The sequence below is a fragment of the Alternaria burnsii genome (genome assembly GCF_013036055.1).
Source record: "Alternaria burnsii strain CBS107.38 chromosome Unknown 730, whole genome shotgun sequence".
NCBI classification, from domain to species: domain Eukaryota; kingdom Fungi; phylum Ascomycota; class Dothideomycetes; order Pleosporales; family Pleosporaceae; genus Alternaria; species Alternaria burnsii.
The window spans coordinates 253411-275578 of record NW_024066110.1 but is presented as its reverse complement, the minus strand read 5'-3'; the positions used below and the strand labels follow the sequence as shown (position 1 = coordinate 275578).

Genomic DNA, 22168 nt, shown 5'->3' with positions numbered 1-22168 from the left:
AACAACTGCGAGCCTCAACCGCAACCAAGACGTCGACCATCACTACGAGCAACTGCACCATGTCTGACGAACGCCGTCCCCGATCGCGCTTCGACAGCGACGATGGCGAGCGCCCTGCACGCTCGCGCTTCGATACAGACCGTCGCTCTAGGTCGCCGTCGCGAAGGGAGTCTGAGTCGCATCGCGCCCGTAGCCCTGTCGCCCGTGAAGGCACAGACAGCCCTGCATCGTCCAACTTCAAGAACGACGCTGCTGCGAGGGCGGCGGCTGCGGCTGCCAGGATCAACGCGCAGATTCAGGCGAAGAAGGGCATCCAGCATGTCGACGTGCCACCTATTCGCTCTGTATGCCCACTCTACCCATCCATATGCGGCCGTCGCTGACAGACTCCAGGCCGCTACTCCTCCAGTCGCCAAGTCGCCTGCCTCCAACTCCGCAGCGGCCATAAACAACGAGACGTACCAGCAGGATGGTGACTACATCAAAGATATTGAGATCAATGATCTCCGTAACCGCTATACACTGACCAAAGGAGCTACACAAAAGAGGGTAAATAACTGTTTTTGCTGTCCACTGATCGTCTAGGATCATGCCTTCTTCATGCTCTGCAGCGCTACGCCTCTGGCGACTGTGTTGCGGGGCTGAAGTTGGTCCCTGTTTGCGCATCTCTCTATGAGAGTCAGAGCTTACTTGATCTTCTAGCGCCCCACCCATCTATCAAATGCTAACCTCCATGTGCCATCTAGATCAAAGACGAGACTGGCGCCGGTACGCATATCCCGATTGCAATCATTAACCCTTTAGAATACCTGCTTATACATGCAAGATGTCACCACTCGCGGAGAATACTACCCTGACAAGAACATGGCAACTGCTACTGTACGTGAGCAAGTCACACATTCATGGGCTATGCTAATCTCGCAACAGAACCCGCCGCTGTACCTCCGTATTACTAGCACCTCCAAAGAAGGCCTGGACAAGGCTGTAGAAATGATCGAGGAGATGATGAAAGAAGACCTTCCTAACCTGGTAGACGAACGTCGCTTCCGTCGTAGGGAGCCCGAGAACTTTGAGCGCGATGAGTTTGGTCGAGTACGATATCCTTGTCAACTCAGCAAACCTGTTGCTAATTGTTCCTAGCGCAAGTGGCCCGAAGAGAAGATCTCTGTAGGTCTCGAGCCCATTAGCGGCTTTAACTTGCGCGCACAGGTTGTCGGTCGCGGTGGCGATAACGTCAAATTCATCCAGCAGGAGACAAGCTGCAAGGTCCAGATCAAGGGTCGCGGTTCTGGTTTCATGGAACCAAACAGCGGCCAGGAGAGCGACGAGCCCATGTATCTTCACATCGCGTTCGTACACTCCTGCCAATTACTTTGTTCGCACTGCTGACCGATTTTAGTGGACCTCGTCCTGAAGGTGTAGCTCAAGCGAAGCAGCTTTGCGAAGAGCTCCTCGAGAAGGTAAAATCGGATTACCACGCGTACAAGGAGCGCCCACCACCCAATCGTTACGGCGACCGAGATGGCTATGGTGGCGGACGACCCGGATACGGTGACCGTGGTGACCGCGATCGCAGCCAGAGCTACGGATATGGTGGAGGAAGCGGCGGGGGCGGGGGTTATGGTGGTGGTGGTGGTGGCTACGGCAGTCAGGGAGGTCACAACGGTTACGGCGCACAAGAGACTATCATGTCCCCTGCTGCTGCTACACCGACTGCTGATACCAACCAACAAGCCTTTGACGCGAATGCTGCACAAGCATGGATTGCTTACTACCAGCAAAACCCAGAGGCTGACCCTTATGCTGCGTATGGTGGGTATGCAGCGTATCTCGCACTTCAACAACAGCAGTACGCTGCGTACTACGGCCAGACTGGTGCTCAGACTGGTTATGGACAGACACAGTCTCCAGCTCCCGGTGCTGGCGCGGCTGCACCACCTCCGCCACCACCTTCAGAACCTGCTTCTGGCTATGGCTCTGCTCCGCCGCCGCCTCCACCAGCTGCATCGCCCTCCAACTACGGAGCGGTCCCCCCACCTCCTGGCTTGTAAGTGTGGAGCAACGACTATGATCTCGCGCTTACGACAGCCTTTCAACTTGACTTGATTGATTCAACCTAGTTCGATTTGCCTTTGCGTATTGACTCACAGTGTGGTGGATTTGGTTGCAAGAGTTCCTCTATCGCTTCGGCGCGTTTAGCTTTGTCATTGTTTGATACGCGCACGGAGCACCATGTTGGGCACGGTGATAGTCTGCCGATTTGGAGTTGGCACTTTATGCAGGATACCAATGCCATTGCTTTAGCGTACAGCTTTCAAATGGTTCAGCTTCGTATCGTACCATGGGCTTTTGGTGATGACTTTGACGTGTGGCTTGATTGGTCGAAGTAGCAGGGGTCAGTCGTTGGTTCCCCACGCCCGGCTCGCGTGCGTTGACCTAGTCTTGGTGTCCATGCCTCGGAGCGAAGTCGCTCGGAATCGTCGCTCGGAGCATTTGAAAATGATGATTCGTACACGCCACAGGCAAACTACAGGATGCGGTCGAATATACTTCGCGCCGGCCAAGCAGCCAACTGCAGAGTGAGTGTTCCTGTGTGCAATTGGCAATTCAAGCAGCCTTGAAAATCGATGCGACTTTTGTAGTCATCGCCGTCGCATTTCTTCACTGGACGTCCAAGTGGCACAGAACGCTGACAGATTTCCAAAGCCTCACCTACTCTCCTCTCTGCGCCAATCGTCCTTCCAAGCGCGAAGATGTCTAGCCACGAGCCACGACCCGCCCACTGCCCGTAATGTCGACCTCGCCTCCCGCACCCCACCCTACGCCAAGTTGCTCTCTCGCCTTGAACAAGTACGGCGCGTACTGGGATCTTCACGACAATTGACTTTGGCCGAGAAGATTCTCTACTCGCATCTTGAGAGTCCAGAGGAGTCGCTTATGAACAACACAAATGGTGGCAGGAACATCAGAGGTCAGGCAAACTTGAAATTGAAGCCGGACCGCGTTGCTATGCAGGATGCCAGTGCCCAGATGGCTTTGTTGCAGTTCATGAGCTGCGGGCTGCCGAGCACGGCGGTCCCTGCTAGTATACATTGTGAGTAGCCTTTGCGAATGAAACATCGTGTAGTCACATACTGACCAAATATATAAGGCGACCACATGATAGTAGTCAGTAGCACCCTCGAGGCCGTACAGGATATACCATGAGCATCTCGCTGATTAGATTTCACAGGGAGAAAAAGGCGCTGACACCGATCTTCCACAATCGATTGCGGGTAACAAGGAGGTCTTCGATTTCCTCGAGTCGGCAGCGAAGAAATACGGAATCGAATTCTGGCCACCAGGCGCTGGTATCATCCATCAGTCTGTGCTGGAGAACTACAGTGCCCCTGGCTTGATGATCTTGGGCACAGACAGCCACTCCCCGAATGCTGGAGGGTTGGGATCAATCACAATCGGTGTCGGTGGTGCGGACGCAGTGGACGCCCTAGTGGATGCGCCATGGGAGCTCAAGGCACCCAAAATTCTGGGTGTGAAGCTCACTGGAGAACTCAGCGGATGGGCTTCCCCGAAGGACGTAATCTTGAAGTTGGCTGGCGAGCTTACCGTCCGGGTATGTGGTTTTGAGTAAAGCGAGATATTCCAGGCTAACGTATGCTTAGGGTGGCACTGGTTTCATCATTGAGTACTTCGGACCTGGTGTGCAGTCTTTGAGCTGCACTGGTATGGCGACTATTTGGTAAGGCTCGTATATAAGCTCCACGCGCATCGTAAGTTCTAACACATTATAGCAACATGGGTGCTGAAGTCGGCGCAACTACCTCGCTCTTCCCCTTCTCTCCTGCACACATCCCCTATCTCCAAGCCACACATCGAGGATCGATCGCTGAGGCTGCTCAAAAAATTGCCAATTCACCAATGCAGCAGAACCTCCTCCGTCCCGATGCGGAAGCCGCTTACGACAAGGTTATTGAGATTAACCTCTCAGAACTTGAACCACACATCAACGGACCATTTACTCCTGATCTATCAACACCTCTTTCGAAGTTCAAGTCAGTAGTGGAAGAGAAGGGGTGGCCACAAACCTTCGGCGCTGGTCTCATTGGTAGCTGCACGAACAGCTCTTACCAGGACATGACCCGATCAGAAGAGATTGTGAAGCAGGCATTGGCAGCTGGCCTTAAGCCCAAGGCGGATTTCTTCATCACCCCTGGCAGCGAACAAATCCGTGCAACGTTAGAACGGGATGAAACCCTCCAGACGTTCACTGAAGCCGGAGGTACTGTGCTGGCGAACGCTTGCGGGTAAGTTTGTCAATATACCTCGATGGACTTCCAGTGCTAACAACCTTAACGTCCTTGCATTGGACAATGGAAGCGTACCGACGACGTAAAGAACGGCGAATCCAACGCTATCCTGACCTCATACAACCGCAACTTCCCCGGTCGTAATGACGGCAACCGAGCAACAATGAACTTTCTGGCTTCTCCTGAGCTCATCACCGCTATGTCGTACTCTGGCTCCACAACCTTCAACCCAATGACTGATTCTATACCGACGCCAGACGGTAAGCCTTTCAAGTTCACGCCACCAAAGGGCTCTGACCTCCCCTCTGCCGGTTTCGCAGACGGTAATCCTGACTTCATGCCTACACCGGGTGTCCCAGACCCTAGCGTAGATGTTATTGTCTCACCCACCTCTACCCGCCTGGCGCTCCTGGATCCGTTCCCAGCATTCCCTGACTCCGACTTCACAGGCCTAAAGGTACTGTACAAGGTCAAGGGACAATGCACAACAGACACCATTTCGGCTGCTGGACCATGGCTCAAGTACAAGGGCCATCTGCCCAACATCTCTGAGAACACACTTATCGGTGCTGTCAACGCGCAGACAGATGAGGTCAACGTCGCCTACGACTTAGACGGCAAAACATCAGGGATCCCAGAATTAGCAAAGAGGTGGCGCGATCAGGGCATTGAATGGCTCGTCGTAGCAGAGCACAACTACGGTGAAGGCTCTGCACGTGAACATGCTGCCTTGCAACCCCGGTACCTTGGTGGTCGTGTCATCCTCGCCAAATCCTTCGCCCGTATCCACGAGACCAACCTCAAGAAGCAGGGTATCGTCCCTCTGACTTTCGCCAACGAAGCCGACTACGATGCGTTCGAAGCTTGCGACGAAGTCGCCACAAGGGGATTGTTGGACGTACTGAAGAGCGGTGGTAAGGGCGAGGTTGACCTTGTCCTCAAGAAGAAGGATGGTAGCGAGAAGGTTGTCAGGACCAAGCACACTCTGTCGCAAGATCAGTGCGGCTTTGTGCTTGCTGGTAGCGCACTCAACCTTCTGGCCAGGAAGGGTAGGGAGATGAAGGAGGAAGTCACTCGGAGTGCCGAGCTAACTGACTGAGTGATGTGCAATAAGTTTGGATGTGTAAAAGTGAGCATGTAAATGGCGCTATTGGTGTCACGGCGCATAAACGATCCTAGCAACAACAACAACAACCTCTATTTCAAGTCAGAATGTCTTGCGAAGTGTGATAGATGAAGGGCTCCTGCGAAGCTTTGATGTTCTATGACTCCCCACTAAGCAAAACTCATGTCTGGCAAACCTCACCAGTCCACTCCATCACTTCGCACACAAGAACATATTGAGAGCAGGATGCAAAAAAAGGCAAAAAAGCATCTCGGGCGGGGCTCGAACCCGCAGCCTTTGGATTAACCGGATACAGTTAGTAGAAGTCCAACGCGCTACCATTGCGCCACCGAGACCGTTGAACGGAAATAGAGACTTCTGGCAAATTTCTCAAACGCAATAATTAATATACTAATTTGACCGTGTTTGGAAGCACGAGGGTAATCAAGTTGGGCCGAGTGAAGCCTCTATGTGAAGGCTGCCACGTCACACGCCAAGTGGGGTGGGCAGACATGGTTCTAAGACTGGTAGAATTCCTTGAGCTTCAAGACAACCATTACGCATATCCTGTCATTCGCTTCTAGCATCACGATACAGCATGTCCTGGTGCTCGGCGAATTATCAGCCGAGTCCGCACGCATTATAGGTATTCTAGTCTGTTTAGTCTAGTCGCTATGAGCTCGCGGTTGATTGGAAGGTCAAGCAACTGGTATCAAGACTCCCCTATCTTCTGAACCATCTCTAACAAGACCTCATCCGTCAGTCCTAACCTGGTTTCATTGCTACCATTCTTCCGCTTCCACACCTCCTGAAGCTGTAGGCGGTTTGACTCCCAACTAACCCATGCAGCAGCCTGTAAGAAACAGTCTGTGATATCATCCAGCTTCTTGGGTTGACCTTGTGTGGGAAGTGTGTCTGTTGAGACTCTTTTAGCTTTCTTAGGCTTTCTTGACTCTAGTGGTCCGCACAGCGCTTCACGGGTAGCTTCGGCGCCTGGCGTTATGCTGAACATTATGCTTGGTATCGAATCGCGTGTTACAGATGCTGTGGAAGCAGGTGTTGAAGTGAGCCATGAGCGAAGGAGAGCGATCTTGGCTTGTTTCTCTGCCTTGGTTCGACTAGGCTTCTTTTTTGCAACTGACTTGTCTCCTTCCTCTCCGCTTCCCGCTTCTATATCGTCCGTGGATCTATCGGTCTTCTCGTCGATTTCCGGAGAGTTCCTAGTCGCCCGAGTGAGCCAGTATTGTCCCACACGTTTTGGATCTGCACTGAAGACCTCGTACACGTTTCCTGTACCTAATGCTTCAGCTCCCCCATACAGCCGCTCTGCGTTCATAGTTTGCAGTACCGCCCACAACATGCCTTCTAAGGTGTTGACGCGGAGAGTCCACTGCTGCACTGCACTGCTACCGCCAGATCTCCACCTCTGCTTTTCTATCAAGATGATATCTGGTGACCCTGTCATAATGGTGTTCCTGAGCAATCCATACGCTGTCTTAGACAAAGCATCCACAGAGTATGGGTCTGACTCTTCATCAGCACCCGCCGTATTTTGCTCTGTGGTTGTAACTTCTGATCGTTCGTGAATTTCATCATGTGTGGCTTCGGTAAGATTGATCTTCTCCCATCTAAGAATCTCCATTCCCGCATCTAGGCTGTTCGTGAACGGATAGGAAACTTCTGCCTCACAGAATGCCAGATTCTTGATTCCCATATCGATGCTCATGATGCGAAATTTCCTGCTTGCGGACTCTGATGTTCTCCATGGTGGTTGGCTGTTGGGAAGTAGAGGCTTTCCGATAACGCGTTGGAAACGCTCTTGGAGTACTGCCTTTGTTCCTGATGACGGTGCGCCGATATGTACGAGTAGTGATTGCAGCGCTTTCGCTGTTATAGCGCGGGATTTTGGTGCCATTGGCACTGACAGCCTTTTGTCGGCCCTCCAGGGATTGAGCAATTCAGATGGTCGCCGGAAAGGTATTCCATTGACTTAGGCGTACAGAGATAGAAAAAAGCGTACTAGGCATCGTAAACCGTGATGCGTTGATAGACGTATGCAAGATGAGCGGTGAAGACCGAACAAATGTAGTCATATTATCATATCCTGGACTTCATCGTGTGAGGATGTGTTGGCGGAGAAGATTCGTGGGTGGAAAGATGGGAAAAAAGTCGCAGTAGACATGTCTTGATTTAGCGCGGAGCGTATCCACGTGACGTGGTCACTGAAACTACAAACTTCAAGTTCAAATACAAGTTTGTTGTGTCAAGGAAAAGACGTCTTATTCTTCTGGGGATATCATATCGTTATCATATTCCTAACACTCATGCGCTTAATGCAGCATAAGCCTCCATCTTCCTAAAGCCAGTACCAAACTTGGTCCCTATATACTACGAAATGACCCATCTCTTTTCCTTGGCTAGCCTTCGCAGATGAGATCAAAGTCTGGGAAGTCCGGATCAGGCCCGATATTTGTACTCGCAACTGCACTATTAAAGTCCTTGACTTGCGCGTTCTTCTGCGCGTCATTACACTTATCTATCAAGAATGTTAGCTATGCGTGCGCTCTTCGCAGTCGACTTCCCTCCAAATCTTAGAAACGGAAGAAAAAGCTCGACTTACTTTTCTGCTCGTCACAGTCGTTCACGCTCAGACCGCTGCCATCCTGCCTCTTCTTCCCCTTCTTCCCCTTGTCGCCGCCTCCTCCACTCTTGTTTGCAGTATCACTACACCCTTGAAATTGATTATCGCAACTTCTCTGTGCCGCAGTATCGAAACTGGTAAATGTATCCCCGTCGACTTGGAACGGACGTTCTTTGTCTCCAGAATTTGTGATGGCGGATGCACGCGTCCCACCAAGGTTGCCGTCGAAGGTCTGCAAGTTGGACAGTTGACGAAGGAAGAGTTGATGGCGGGGTACCAAGGACATTTCCCAGTCTGAGGAGATGAGAGCGGGTTGTGGAGATGCGTGGGAAAGGGCGGGGAGTGCGAGGTGGATCAGAGCAAGGAGTGCTGTGGGGAGAAACATGATTGCGTACTAATCGTTCCCAGTTGAGGAGTATGCTTGAGGATGATGTGCCGGGCGTGGTTCCAGTCCGTCGAGAAGACTGCCGGACGTGAATCTCGCCGTTGATGAATCCTGCCTAGACGGAACGATGGCGGTGCTCAATGATATAGCCGGGCGTAAAAGTTATCGGTAATGATTCTTGCCGATACTCGAAAATGTCGGTATTTAAAGATGTTGCTGTGCGTGAGAGAGGACGGTACTGATTATCGCTAGGCGTGAAAAATGTCGTACGTAAATCCTCCTTAATTCCAGAATCGGTAGATATCCTATTAGAGTATATCGGCACTGCCTGTATATACAAAGAACTAATTGCAGCCAAATGAGTGTAGATATCGAACAGTGTTCGCGGAGAAACCCAGAGTAAAAGATCAAATCCCAGCCTCAAAACACCCACTGGGGCCAACTACATCTAAGTAACGCCAAACCCCTCCATCTCCGAAGCGCCGAACATGCATTTCTCATGCCAAACGAGTTTGGGGCCCAGCGGTCACAAAGCTTGTTTAGGAAGCATCGTGGTGGCTGCTGCGACAGTGCTGAAACACGACCATGGCCAAACCCCTGGACACGCATGACATGCGCACACGTAGACATTCGAAGGGAAGAACAACACCCTGTATGAGAATAAAGGAGCGCATGAGAGTAATGATGTAATAGATGAATGATTTTGACAATCTGATCGAATTCGCTATGGGGGGTATGACTATGCTAAAACAACAAAAGAAGGCAAGAAAGACATGCCACGCTCGATTACAACAAGTTAAACAGGTGAACGAAGCAAGTGCGACGACACTGACAGGACGAAGAAAAAAAAGCTTGGACGAAAGTGGCCTGCTGTCTCTTCCTGAATTGATGGTATACGTCTAATTTACATGTGTGCAATCTTGTACAGACTGACCACGATGCGACGGTATACACTAATCTGCATCGCGAATCAGCACCTGTGATGCACTATACTCACGCAAAACCATATTCAACAATAAAAGCACCACCTCCAGATCCGACTGTTATAACTGTGTTTGCGCCGTATGTACAAGCTCCGTATTGCTCTCGTCTCTCAAAATCGTTTCCAGCTCAGACAAATTCCGCAGATAGTCGTTGGTATCATAACGGACCCTCGCAACAGGCCTGTGTACTTTTTGCGGGCTGCGCTTCGCCTAGAAGTTAGCAGCCGCATTGGGGCGTCCTCCAGGGTTGTGGTATTGCTCGAGGTTCGACTGGAAGGGCGACGATCCAGTGCCGTTCTGGGGTTTGTCACCAAGGGCTGAGCCAGTGCCGGCCATGAGGTCATCGTCGTCTTCGTGGACACGCGCTTGGCGCTTCTTCATGCGCCAGAAGACGAGAGCAATGCCACCGAGGAGGAGGGCACCGCCTACACCACCGACAACGCCTCCAATGACCTTCTTGTTGGAATCGCTGATGCCACCGCCGTTGTCGCTGTCGCCTGCCTGTGCAGTAGGTGGGTCTGTGACAACGGCTTGCCCAGTGGTGGCAAGGGAAGTGCTGGTGCCTGTCGAGGTTGCAGTGGTTACTTGGCCATTCTCGAGAGTCGAGGTGACGGTCCTGGTGTACTCTGAAAGGGAAGTTGAAACAAGAGGTGTAGTCCTGACAACCGCTGTTGTCCTTACGGAAGAGCTGGCCTCCCGGGTAGGGGTTGCTGAGTTACCAGCGCTCCCGCCACCACCGGTAGCACTTGTGCCTTCTGCAGTCGTTCGGGTGTTGTCGTTGTTATTGTTGCTGTTGTTGTTACCGCCATCGGTAGTTGGTGTTGCTGCAGGAGTCGAAGCCGGAGGAGCGTCAGATGTGGGGTCGTCGGAAGGTGCTGGATTGTTCGTGGTTGAAGGTTCTGGCTGAGGAGTCGCTGACGTCGCTGGCGCGGCTGACGATGTAGCAGGAGGGGCGGCGGAGGAAGCTGGCGGTGCAGCTGATGACGTTGCGGCAGCGGCAGACGCTGAAGAGGCGCCGGTGCCTTCGGCGTCTTGCCTCTTGCCCTGGTGGATGTACTGATTGATGCCGTCCATGTGAAGATCCTCCAGCGTAAAGGCCGACGATGCGACAGTGAGGACAAAAACCGACAGCCAGGCCTTGGGCAACATGTTGGGCGGGTTGTTAAAGGAAACAGGCAGAGAGTGGTAACTGGTTTTTACTCTGGAGCTGACGCGCGTTTCACGAACAGGCGATTAGTTGTATTAAGGGGGGGCGATACGGGCGAAAGGCGCGTAGGCTCCTATAGTTATGTGTATGTATATATCAAGCGAATAAACGAGGGCACGAAGGTGAAGTGACAATAGAAGACTGAGCGAGTGTCGAACCGGAAGCCGGTGGATGTGCTTGCTAAGGTGACGAGGAGAAAGTGGAGCGACGAGTGATCACGTCTACACCCAAATTTAGGTCCGGAGAGCGCACTAAGCCGGACCCGACGCCCTGCAGCGCACTCAGCCGCCCACAAGGGTTCTAGAGCTTTGACAGACGGACCCTCTAAAACGGCCAGCAACAGACGAGTCATTTCCCCTTCGAAGACTTTGCATAATCAATCATGTTGACGGTGAGTAGTCTGAGCATGCAGTGGCTCCATGGCTTTGGCGCGTGAATAGCAGTGTTGCGTGTCCTTGTATAAGCCACCGCCTTCAGTCTTGTGCCACGCTTCACATGACTTCAACACCGTACAGTGCAAGCCAAGCGCATTCCGTAAACATGTCGACAGCGAATTGTTCGAGTACAAACATTCTTCATGGAAAGCCTCGCGGGCGCGCCTCGGGTTTTAAAACAAACCATGGCAGTGCGCATCGCAAAGTCTAGGCAGTCCAGGAAAACCCCGAATGAAAAATGTGCATCCTCAACAGAAACGCCAGCAATTTGCCAGAGGCATACATGACCCCGAATTCCGTACTACAGCACTACTAGCCCACACTGCTGCTTTTTGACCCTTCCCTCGTCTTCAGCCTGGTCGCATGGTGCCTTACAAAATCACCAAATACCATTCGTCAACAATCTTTCCAATCTGCTACTTCGGTTCCCGTCTCCACTCCCTAAGAGGCTACCTCGGCTGGACTGGTCTGCTTCCGGCATTCCCTCCGTCTGGACCTGCGTCATATCGTCAAGCCTTGCTGCACGATTTCCTGCATGCCCTTGTAACAGAAGAAAACTATTATTGCGTCTACTTGTATAGGTCGCACGACGCGCTGTGTGGGCAAATACCGTAACGCATCATGCTCGCTGCAGTCATGTCTCATCACATTCTGCCGCTGACTACTCACGAGGCGCTGTCGGGTGTCTTCGGCTCAATCTCGTTAGCTTCATGGATCTTCCTGTTGGTGAGTAACAATTGATACAACCCCGTTGTCCTCATCTCCCTAAACATGGGTGGCTTTCGCCATGTATCTCTGATACTGCCTGTGCTATTCATGGAGCCGCAACTAGATCTTCGGGCACGCGACACCATACATCACCGTACTTTAATCTAACCACCACCTGCAGGTCCCACAACTAATTGAAAACTACAAATCTGGCTCTGCAGATGGCATCTCCCTCGCCTTCCTCGCCGTCTGGTTCATTGGCGACGTGACGAACCTCGCGGGGGCTCTCTGGGCCGGTCTCGTCCCTACCGTCATCGCCCTCGCCGTCTACTTCTGCTTCGCAGACCTCGTCCTCATCTCGCAATGCGTCTACTACAACATGAAAAACTCGCGCCGTGGCGATCGCAAGACTTCCACGCAGTCTACCAATAGCATCGAGGCGCCTTTGCTCGGTCGCCGCGACAGCAGCAACATTGGCTTGCCTGGCAGTCACAGGCGCGATTCTGCTGCGAGCCGCAGGCGCCGCGCAAGCTCTCTCCCTACAATCCCCGATGTCGGTGACGCTGCCAGCGAGTGGGTAAAGAACGCGTTGAGCATCGTGGGAGTCTGTGTTGTCGGCGCAGCGGGATGGGCTATCGCGTGGAAGACTGGTGTTTGGGTCCCGCAACCCCAGCACAACACCGAGGATGCCTCGGACAACCCGGTCGGCGCAATGATCTTGGGATACGCGAGCGCAGTGGCTTATCTTGGGGCGCGCATCCCTCAAATCATCAAGAACCAGCGGGAGAGGTCTTGCGAAGGCTTGTCGCTGCTCTTCTTCATGTTGAGTTTGCTGGGCAATGCTACCTATGGCGCAGGAGTAAGTCCACCCACCTTGTTACTCACAGCCAGAAATACCAGGCTAACATCACACAGATTATCTTCCATTCGCAGGAAAAGGACTACATACTCACCAACCTCCCTTGGCTCATCGGCTCTCTAGGTACAATGGTCGAAGATGTGACTATCTTCGTCCAATTCCGCGTTTTCGGTAACGGCGAGGCATCTTCTGCCCTTGAGGCTTGATGCGTTCTGCTGCGTCCATAAACGATCATTCGTGTCTTACAGTTTGCGTTGTTGTATCTACCGCTGGATGACGGTATGATCTGCTAAAAAGTTTGTGTGTGTGTACGTACTTGCATCATCAGTCTTGGATACCCAGTACAAAAAAAAGAGACCTGTGTTTGAGCGCCATTGGCGAGGTAATGTTGTATCATGAAGCTAGATTTTGTTCACCAATTTAAAGGATTAATTACATCCCATAGTTAGTCGTCACGACGTTGCGCATCATAAAGTTCATGCAGAATGATACATTGATGTGCTGAAGACAGAACCTTGACAGACTCCCCATGGGGTATATCTCACCCCTAAGCAGTCTATAAGCGCCAGAAGAGACATGAAATAAGATCCATAGCTTCTACCATATAAGCCCCATTCCATAATGCCGAAAGAACTGTCTACTTAGCATGGCTGTACTTTTGCTCGTGAACACCGATGGCACTGTGATATGTTAGTCTTGCATCTAGCACAACATGAAGAGGGAAACTCACCGTCCAGAAGGATCCGTCTGGTTGCTCCAGGTAGGTGTCCATCGCATAACAGTATCGGCACAGTAGCTGGGGAAGTGCTCGTCAAACATGCATCTGTACCAGTATGCCTCCTTAGTATCGGGGATGTCGTTACCCCACTCCTTCTTTGGGTTCTTCATCATCTCGTCGGTGACGTGTAGCTCGGCGTTGTCCTTGAGCGCATCGATCCATCCGTAGCCTACACCGTCAGAGAACTGCTCCTTTTGTCTCCAGAGGATCTTCTCGGGAAGGTAAGGCTGCGTCTCTGGCTCGTCGGTTGTGTCGAAAGCTTTGCGTAGGATGTACTTTTCAATACGGCCGGCTTCGCGATCGATAATCTTATCCTGAGGATCGATGTTCATTGCCGTGTTAAGGAAGTCCTTGTCGAGGAAGGGCACACGCGCCTCAACACCCCAAGCAGATGTTGACTTGTTGGCGCGAAGACAGTCTGCGAGATGAAGGTTCTTGACACGGCGGATACATTCTTGGTGGAAAGCAGCCTTGTCAGGCGCGTTGTGGAAGTAGAGGTATCCACCAAAGATTTCGTCACTGCCTTCTCCTGAAAGAACCATCTTGACTCCCATAGCCTTGATCTTTCTGCTGAGAAGGAACATGGGTGTTGAGGCGCGGATAGTTGTTACATCGAAAGTCTCAAGGTGGAAGATGACATCTGTAAGTGCGTTGAGTCCGTCTTCGATAGTGAAGGTGAATGTGTGGTGCTTGGTTCCGAGGAAGTTGGCCACTTCCTGCGCAGCGATACCATCGGGAGAGTTGGGCAAGCCGATAGAGAAGGAGTTGAGCTGTCCTAGGAGCAGATCTGTCTGAAGCTCGTTGGAGTCATCGATACCGACAAGTTGGTTCTGCTGTTCGCTGGCGTTGCCAGTCGATGCAGCAGCCTTCTTTCTTGTCGCCTCGTTCAACCGCAGAGTTTCCCGCTGAGCGATCGAAGCCACCAAACTTGAGTCAAGACCACCAGAGAGAAGTACACCAAAGGGAACCTCCGCCATCATGCGTTTCCGCACCGATCGCTCCAATGATTGCCTCAGCTCCTTGTAGTCTACAGGTTTTGTAGGAATGTTCTCGGGCTCGACGAGCCACTTGGGGTCGTAGTATCGTGTGAGCGAGTCTGTCTTCGAGTCGTAGACATGACCGGGAGGGAAGGAGATGATGTTGTCGCAGACGGGATGTAAGCACTTCAGCTCAGAAGCGAAGAACACGGCGCCTGGTGTAGTGCTCGATCGACCCATGTAGAAGGTAGTGATTCCAATGGGGTCGCGTGCTGCGATCACACGATCTTGAGCCTTGTCGTGAAGGACCCATGAGAACATGCCGTCGAGTTTTCGGGGAGCGTCGATGTCATGTTCAAGATACTGCCGCCAATCAGCCTCTCTCCACCGTAAAACATATTCCAGGTCTTACCAGAGGAATGATAACCTCGCAATCTGAGTGTGTCTTGAAGTTGTATGGGTTCTTGAGGGACTTGCGGAGAATTCGGTGGTTGTAGATCTCGCCGTTGACAGCCAGAGAGACGGTTCCCTCATCGTTGACGAGCGGCTGAGCGCCAGAGTCTAATCCGCGTAAGCTTCCGTCAAAAGCAACGATTTCTGTGTGACTCCTTACCAACGCCGACAATGCTCAAGCGCTCGTGTACCAGAACTGCTCGTATTTAGTACTGTATATGCATAGAGGCTCTTACAGTCACTCACTGGTGTCGTTCGCAACCCAGTTACCAGCTGCAAAGTGTCAGTCACCATGTATTTAATCGCACAGAGAGTAATCATGATGCTTACACCAATCTGGACCTCGGTGGCTTTTCGATCAGTCAGCATAGAAGTCCTTGTGGTGAATTTGGCTAACTGAAGGTTTAGGCGGATTTACACACCGGACACTGCGCGCAATTAGTCAATTGGAAACTCTCACAGTTTATGGGGGGTAGACTTACGCCTTGCCCATTTTCAGGGCAGTCGGCTTGAACTTTTGCACATCGGGGTGCCTATGGGGAAGTTAGTCATGTATCAACATAGTCGCAAACACCTGGTGTTGAAGCAATGCAACGTCTGCAGGGGCAATTGCGGGCGCAGGACGGGTGTAGCATACCTGTAGCAGGCGAAGATACCACACATCTTTACTGCTGGATTGGTTTGGAAGGGGAGGGAAGGCAATGTCAGAGCGAAGAGGGGAGATCAGGGACAGCCTTTATCGTGGCTAGAAATTGTTATAGAGTCATATCGCCCGCCCGAAGTCGCCGCAGGCCAGCTTGTGCCCCACATTTTCACTGCCAACCCCGAGCGCGTTCAGACCGCGGGATTGGCAGTATCCACTATCTTGTACTTGTAAGGATATGACGTTGGGAACCGTGGGCAGTCCGTGACTCCACAAGTTTGTTCGCACTCGTTTTGTGCATGCTCAAACGCAACCCCACAACTGCCATGGAGGAGTCGCATCTTCCTATTGGCCAGTGCACTTGCGAACATCGCCGTAACTAGAGAGTCACCACGCGACACGGTCAGGGTGCAAGGTGAAATATACGTAGACATTATCTGTGTGTTTAACAATTTCAAAACTTTGCAGCTCCGAACTATGTAGCTGTTGATACATGGATACTTTCCACACCAATGTGTTCATGCTTCCCAAGCAGCTGCTACTCCGTATGCGTAACCAACAACAGACCCTTGTCCAAACAAGAAATACCCCAAATGGGAAAGAAATGCACCTATCCATCCTTTCGTCCAGCGCCATACTACCGCCCTATTTCTTCGTCTTCGCGTGTCGAAAGATGCCGTCTGGCTCTCCACTGTCTCTGTGCATTGTAGATCCGGGGTCGCAAACGGCGCACGGTGATTTTACTGGTACTCTCATAGAATGTGTTATGGGAAGGCGCTTAGAAGAGGAAGTAAGCAATCAGGAAGCTGATGAGGCACAGAAGGGCTGTGATCTGGACAGACACACCGCCTGCGGGAGCTTGCTGTGTGCTTAGCGAGGACGATGTTTCTTGCTTCGAGTCCTGCGCGGATCCTGTCTTTCGCTGGCGGAGACCGGTCGCCTCGCTAACTTGCTGTGTCAATCGCGCAATCTGCGCCTTGGCTTCAGCAAGCTGAGCCTCGACATCGCTCGAGGATGGTAGAGCATTAGAGACGGTCCCAGCGGCAGAGCTGAAGCTCGACTGCATGTTGCCGCCCGTTGCTGGGTTGTATGCCTCGTTCCTAATCTCTCCCAAGTTCTTGCTGTCTGACGGGCGGTCCTGGGGAACGGAGACAGGCCCCGAAGCGTCTGATACGCCACGCTGGGGAGTCACGGCCTCGGGTGACGGAGAAGAGAGCATCGAATCGCGGCTAACACCGTTGGTTCTTGCGGGAGTTGCGCTGGAGGAGGCATCGTCGGGAGCGAGGAAGAGAACCCTGATCTTTTTCTCTTGAATGGAAGACTTGGCGGTTTGCTCAATGTGCGACCACTGCAAGCAGTTGTTAATATGCATCGACCTGTTGCTGTTGGTCCAGAACATACCAGAGATCCAACGTTGGTGAACTCCTTGTCTGCGGTGACGAGTACAGATTGCACCAGGAACTTGTCGCGGCACTTCGCATCTGGCGGTGGGTCCTCCTTCATGGCTTGGAGGAGAACTAGGCGCATGCGTTAGTTTGCTGCAGTCTTCCAAGGGATGCGCGCATGGAGGGCATGCATACTCTGAACTTCGACATCCTTGCCAGGCTCGATGCGTCCGCTGTTCGGTCTCACGCAGTATCTAAAGCACCCGTTATTAGCCGTTGTGGAGGAGAGGTGTCGCGGGCGTCGTACTGCTTGGGGGCCGTGGTTTTCACCTTCCATGTGTCAGCTGCTAGTCCAAATTCCACAGTCTAATCCAGCAATCGATCGAGAAGCCTGCTTACCTTGAAGGCAATCGGGTCAGAGTGCGGGTTCTTCAAGCGGAGGGTCTGCGACACCTCGTGCTGGAAGGGTCCTGGCCAGATTAGTATCCTTGTGGCCCCAATGCTGCATGCGAAGCTTACGCTTGAAACCAAGCTCTACGGGGTCGAGCTCGACGGACATGGTGGACGCGCGTAAGCTGTAGGTATGCGGTGGTGATTGTGTCTTCCAAGGTTGGTAATCAGATCCGCGGTACGGGGTAGAGTCGCGATGAACCTCGGGAGTCTTGAAAAGGGGGGGCGGGCGCGTGAAGTGAATCTAGGAGCTAAGATCCCGGGGATAGAGTGCGCAAACGGTGAATATCGAGGCGGGTGTGAAACGGGGTGGTTGCAGATGGTAGGGAGGAAGGGCGGATGGGTGAGGACAAGTAGCTATGACGTCCCGCGACGCCTCTTGATTCTGGAATCCCGAGGTGCCTCTAGTGTCCACCTACGCAAACAATCACAGCCTGCAAGCATCGCTCACTGTCTAGAAATCATACAATATCTCAACAACGAGACAGTGACTGTCTGATCTCCCTTCTACAAGAGTAGCATTGTATTGCTAAGACTAGGCGCGTCTGATCTACGGTTCATCTTCTCCAAGGTTCCACCGCTACCTCCGCCGCCTTACATCCACATTCCATATAAAGCGGGAGCCTCCTCCACTACAATCACTTCTCACATCCACTTGCTAATAAATTACAACCTTGTCGAACCAAGCACCCAAACCAAGACACTCCAAAAAGAAAAAGAACCCCCGAAACTTCTCACAACTTCGACCCTCGTCCTACGCCGCATTCAAAATGGCCTCCTCAGATCTAGATACCCTCATCGACATGGGCTTTCCACGCGAACGTGCAGAACTCGCTGTTAAAGCTACTGGTGGCCTCCAGCCTGCCATCGACTGGCTCGAGACCAACCAAGACAAGTCCATCGATGACATCAAGCAAGAGCAAGCTACCACCGCCGCCAATGCCTCAGAAGAGCCTCCCGCGCTGCAGCCTGGCGAGGAAGCCAAGTCCCTCGTTTGCGATGAGTGCGGCAAGAAGTTCCGCTCAGTAAACCAAGCCCAGTTCCACGGTGAAAAGACCGGTCACGAGCAGTTCTCCGAATCCACCGAAGAGATCGCTCCTCTCACAGAGGAACAGAAGGCGCAACGATTACAAGAGCTGCGCGAGAAGCTGGCGGCCAAGCGTGCGAGGCAGTCAGAGCAGGACAAGGAAGACCACAAGAAAAACGAGCAGATCCGCATGAAGGCCACAAAGGAGTCACAGGACATTCGAGAAGAGTTGCAGAAGAAGGAGCGCTTAAAGGAAGCTGCTGCCAAGCGCGCAGAGAAGAAGGCAGACGAGGATGCGAGGAAACGGGTTTTGGCCAAGCTTGAAGCAGACAAGCAAGAGCGAAAACGCAAAGCTGAGATCGAGAAGGCGAAGCGCGCCGGCCAGGCTCCCCCCGCCGCTCCTGTACAAGCTCCCCTGGCTACATCCTCCGGTCCCACTACCAGCAAGCCGGCGAGCGCGTACACCGAGGCACGATTGGCCCTGCAAACACCTGGTGGGAGGGTCATGAAGAACTTCCCTGTAGAGACTACGCTCTTCGAGGTGGCACATGCGCTGGAGCAGGATGGCATCAGCGTCTCGACGTTTACTACCAACTTCCCCAAGAAGACGTACGATCGCAGTGACTTTGGCATGACTCTTAAGGAAGCGGGTATGGTACCTAGCGCGGCTTTGATCATCGGATAGAGTACAGTGACTGTTGTGCTGTCAGACGCTGATGGGTATGAGATTTCATGAAGTGGCGTTGAGGTATCGGTGGTGAATACCCCAGAAGAGGATACATGGAGTGGCGTTGATGTATGTTTCGGCAACTGGAAGCCAGACTGTAGATGATATAACGATCAATGAACCATGAGATATATAAGTCACAGACGTAGCTCAGGTCATGTATCCTAGCACCTACTCATGCTAATCCGAACACCCGCCAGTATCCATCCAGTGCCGTCACGATAGAACGCCTCAATCGTACTCGTCGATATCATATCTCCCCGCCTCCCTTTGTGTACTGCACCACTCCTCACTTGCCAACCCACCTTCCTTCCGTCTCACCAACGCCTCCGCATCCTTACACCAATCGCATGCAAAATCACACTCGGGCGTCTCCTCGTCGGCAAAGTACGCAGCGATAAGTTTGTGTCGACACTTGTCCGTCGCCTCACAATAGCCAACCAATGCCTGTAAGCTCTTCGCACGATGCATCATCTGTTGCTGCTGAGCCTGTAACCCCGCCCCTTGTTTGGGCTGTCTCGCAATATCCCTCGACAGCGAATGCGCAGCGCGATCACGATCTTCGCGGCCGTAATACAAAATGCAAATTGATGCTTTGCCGTCTCGTCCTGCACGCCCGGCTTCTTGGTAGAAGCCTTCAAACGACTTGGGGATTTGCCAGTGGACTACAAAGCGCACGTTTTCTTTATCGATACCCATACCAAATGCTGTTGTGGCGACGACGACATCGTAGCCGGCTTTATTGGCTACCCAGCCTGAAAGTGCGTCTGCACGTTCTGAAACGGAGAGACCTGCGTGGTAGGGCTTTGCGCCTATACCGTCTGAGCGGAGTCGAGCGGCGAGAGACTCGCAGTCTTTGCGGAATAAAGTGTAGATTATGCCTGGTACATTGTCTGAACGTTGGTTCTGTGAAGCTAGTTGAGAGGCACGCTCAGCGTTCTCGGCACGGCGCGCGTGGATCGATTTAAGCATTTTGACGAAATCATCATAGTGGTCTTCTTCGTCAGATTTGAAGCGGACTTCATAGTGAAGGTTCGGTCTACTGGTGCTCATACGAAACATTCTTAGCTTCTTCGGGTCCAAGGCGAGCGTAGTGATGATATCGTCTCTAACACGCGCTGTTGCCGTTGCTGTCAGACATATGACTGGTACATCGGGAAATTCCGTCTTGAAGAATGATAATTGCTGAAATGAAGGTCGAAAGTCATGCCCCCATTCACTAACGCAATGGGCTTCGTCGACGGCGATACGAGCTAATTCCCCTTGAGCGTGAATAACTCGTAGGATCTTGCGGAAGTTGTCCCCTTGGCAGAACTCAGGTGTTACGTAGAGCAAGCGGGTCATAGGATGGCCACATTGAAGGTCTGATATGATCCTCTTTTTGTCTGCGGGTGGTGTAGTGCTGTTGATTGTCTCAACACGGATGTTGGCGTTACGCAGAGAGGCGACCTGGTTGTTCTGATAGCTAGTCAGACTCTATACTGCGATAGAACAGTGAGGAACATACCATCAGTGCTAGCAGTGGAGATATGACGACAGTGACTAGCAACATTAGCAACATTAAAATCTCTCATCTTGTTTGAACGTACTCCCAAAGTCTACTACCGCTGGCAGCTGATAACACAAGCTCTTTCCGAAGGATGTTGCTGCCTGAAGGAAGACATCTTCGCCCTCTAACGTAGCCGTGACAACCTCGCGTTGTAACGGTCCGTAAGATAACTTAGTACGAGCAAGCATTCATTAGGTGAGTGGCATACCGGAAGCTTGCCTTCTTGAACACCTTCTTCAACGTAAAGTCAAGGTTTGAGTACGGTCGTTTCCTCTTGCCAGCCATGACTCGTGGCATGAGATACAAAGTTCAAGACAAGGGAACAGAAGGGTTGAGGGATTTGAGTTGGACTTTTCACCGCCCGTGTGGTTGTTGCGGCGGCCTTGTTAGGGAGCGGATCATGTTGGTCCAGACGTCTGGCCGCTTGAGAATTGTGGGGACCTTCAGAAGGTGTGTATGTGTTGCAGGAGCGACGCGTCGGTGCACGTGGCGGAGAACATATTCAGTCGCGCTAGCACGTGGGCCCCCACTACAAGATCTAACCTTGGAATAGCTGACAATCTTTTACGTCTCTGCCAGCACTAATCCTACCGAGCTCGTGGATATTGAACCATGATGTGAATTGGATGCGGCATCCATGAAACCGGTGTAACGCTGGCAAATCCTGACCTCACGTCTCAACTGGAGTGCTTGTACCGGCGACACCATGAATGATTCACACTCCTCAGCGCATATCCCGTCTGGTTTTGTGATCAAAGATTTCTCTACCCTGCCGCCAAAGACCCGCTCAACAGTCGCAGACAAAGTGGCCAAACTTGAGAGAAAAGTCTTCCCAGCAATCGAGCACTTCAACTACGACGTGGAACTTAAGAAAAAGAACACTGGACTACTCTTAGTCTTCAAAGAAGATGACACTGATAAACTTATTGCATATCTCGTCTATCAACGGATGAAGAGATTAGCGTGGCTGCATAAACTTTGTGTGATCGAGCAAGAAAGAGGAAGAGGCATCGGAAAGGCCTTGATTGACTACCTTCGCCGTCAAATGGGAAAAGGAGGCTGCAACAAGATCTTCTTATGGGTGGACGAGAGTCGCGGGCATGCCAGAGCGTTGTATGAGTTGTGCGGCTTCCAACAGTCTGAATGCCGTCCTGATTACTACGGTCCTGGGCGGACAGCACTCAAGCTTGAACTGGAGCTCGGAGACTGAACGAATATATGGAAACTCGAAACCAGCCCTTGCGATGTCGACTATCGTGATCTGATAAAAAGATCGTCAAGACGAGAATAGTAATATTCATACGAGGAGCGGAGAAGGGTCACGATGCCGGGACCGTTCTCCAGACAGGATGTGATAGCTTGACTCCAGCCTTCGATCGCTGGCGGACCATCTAAAGGCTGAATTTACTGTGTCATAATCTCGGACAGGTCACCCGCTAGATTTCCTGGCCGAGTCTGACAGAAGACGAGGCGAAAATGCGACCGCACACTGTGGCGTTTTGAGGAACAACCCGGCTCTCGAGAGGAGAAGAATATGTGGTGATCTCAAG

General features: G+C 52.1%; 9 protein-coding genes across 9 annotated transcripts; 4 read left to right on the top strand and 5 right to left on the bottom strand.

Annotated features, from left to right (window-relative positions):
• Positions 1-59: 59 nt before the first annotated feature.
• On the top strand, positions 60-5406 carry GT037_003499 (mitochondrial aconitate hydratase-like protein; the record flags this gene model as incomplete). Its single annotated transcript, XM_038928546.1, has 15 exons — positions 60-344; positions 394-549; positions 747-768; positions 827-879; positions 928-1092; positions 1141-1349; positions 1400-1407; positions 1735-2047; positions 2441-2579; positions 2707-3094; positions 3152-3168; positions 3233-3613; positions 3663-3739; positions 3792-4284; positions 4378-5406. 15 exons carry the CDS (start codon positions 60-62, stop codon positions 5404-5406), a joined length of 3735 nt encoding a protein of 1244 aa, XP_038788253.1.
• A 718-nt stretch (positions 5407-6124) lies between these two features.
• GT037_003498 (uncharacterized protein) lies at positions 6125-8438 on the bottom strand (the record flags this gene model as incomplete). The annotated part of the gene is made up of 2 exons (XM_038928545.1): positions 6125-7401; positions 8033-8438. 2 exons carry the CDS (start codon positions 8436-8438, stop codon positions 6125-6127), a joined length of 1683 nt encoding a protein of 560 aa, XP_038788252.1.
• Positions 8439-9631: 1193 nt separating this feature from the next.
• On the bottom strand, positions 9632-10570 carry GT037_003497 (uncharacterized protein; the record flags this gene model as incomplete). The annotated part of the gene is made up of 1 exon (XM_038928544.1): positions 9632-10570. One exon carries the CDS (start codon positions 10568-10570, stop codon positions 9632-9634), a length of 939 nt encoding a protein of 312 aa, XP_038788251.1.
• A 1113-nt stretch (positions 10571-11683) lies between these two features.
• On the top strand, positions 11684-12835 carry GT037_003496 (vacuolar membrane pq loop repeat protein; the record flags this gene model as incomplete). The annotated part of the gene is made up of 3 exons (XM_038928543.1): positions 11684-11788; positions 11952-12629; positions 12686-12835. The coding sequence occupies 3 exons, from the start codon at positions 11684-11686 to the stop codon at positions 12833-12835; spliced, it is 933 nt and encodes a 310-aa protein (XP_038788250.1).
• A 431-nt stretch (positions 12836-13266) lies between these two features.
• Positions 13267-15500, bottom strand: GT037_003495 (asparagine synthetase; the record flags this gene model as incomplete). The annotated part of the gene is made up of 9 exons (XM_038928542.1): positions 13267-13309; positions 13360-14747; positions 14797-14945; positions 14998-15033; positions 15084-15110; positions 15168-15187; positions 15260-15265; positions 15320-15370; positions 15475-15500. 9 exons carry the CDS (start codon positions 15498-15500, stop codon positions 13267-13269), a joined length of 1746 nt encoding a protein of 581 aa, XP_038788249.1.
• Positions 15501-16258: 758 nt separating this feature from the next.
• On the bottom strand, positions 16259-17424 carry GT037_003494 (msp domain containing protein; the record flags this gene model as incomplete). Its single annotated transcript, XM_038928541.1, has 6 exons — positions 16259-16828; positions 16882-16997; positions 17061-17119; positions 17173-17195; positions 17265-17335; positions 17385-17424. The coding sequence occupies 6 exons, from the start codon at positions 17422-17424 to the stop codon at positions 16259-16261; spliced, it is 879 nt and encodes a 292-aa protein (XP_038788248.1).
• Positions 17425-18085: 661 nt separating this feature from the next.
• Positions 18086-19027, top strand: GT037_003493 (uncharacterized protein; the record flags this gene model as incomplete). Its single annotated transcript, XM_038928540.1, has 1 exon — positions 18086-19027. The coding sequence occupies one exon, from the start codon at positions 18086-18088 to the stop codon at positions 19025-19027; it is 942 nt and encodes a 313-aa protein (XP_038788247.1).
• Positions 19028-19300: 273 nt separating this feature from the next.
• On the bottom strand, positions 19301-20903 carry GT037_003492 (atp-dependent dna helicase; the record flags this gene model as incomplete). The annotated part of the gene is made up of 4 exons (XM_038928539.1): positions 19301-20527; positions 20577-20611; positions 20659-20788; positions 20850-20903. 4 exons carry the CDS (start codon positions 20901-20903, stop codon positions 19301-19303), a joined length of 1446 nt encoding a protein of 481 aa, XP_038788246.1.
• A 421-nt stretch (positions 20904-21324) lies between these two features.
• Positions 21325-21828, top strand: GT037_003491 (acetyltransferas-like protein; the record flags this gene model as incomplete). Its single annotated transcript, XM_038928538.1, has 1 exon — positions 21325-21828. One exon carries the CDS (start codon positions 21325-21327, stop codon positions 21826-21828), a length of 504 nt encoding a protein of 167 aa, XP_038788245.1.
• Between the last annotated feature and the right edge of the window lie 340 nt (positions 21829-22168).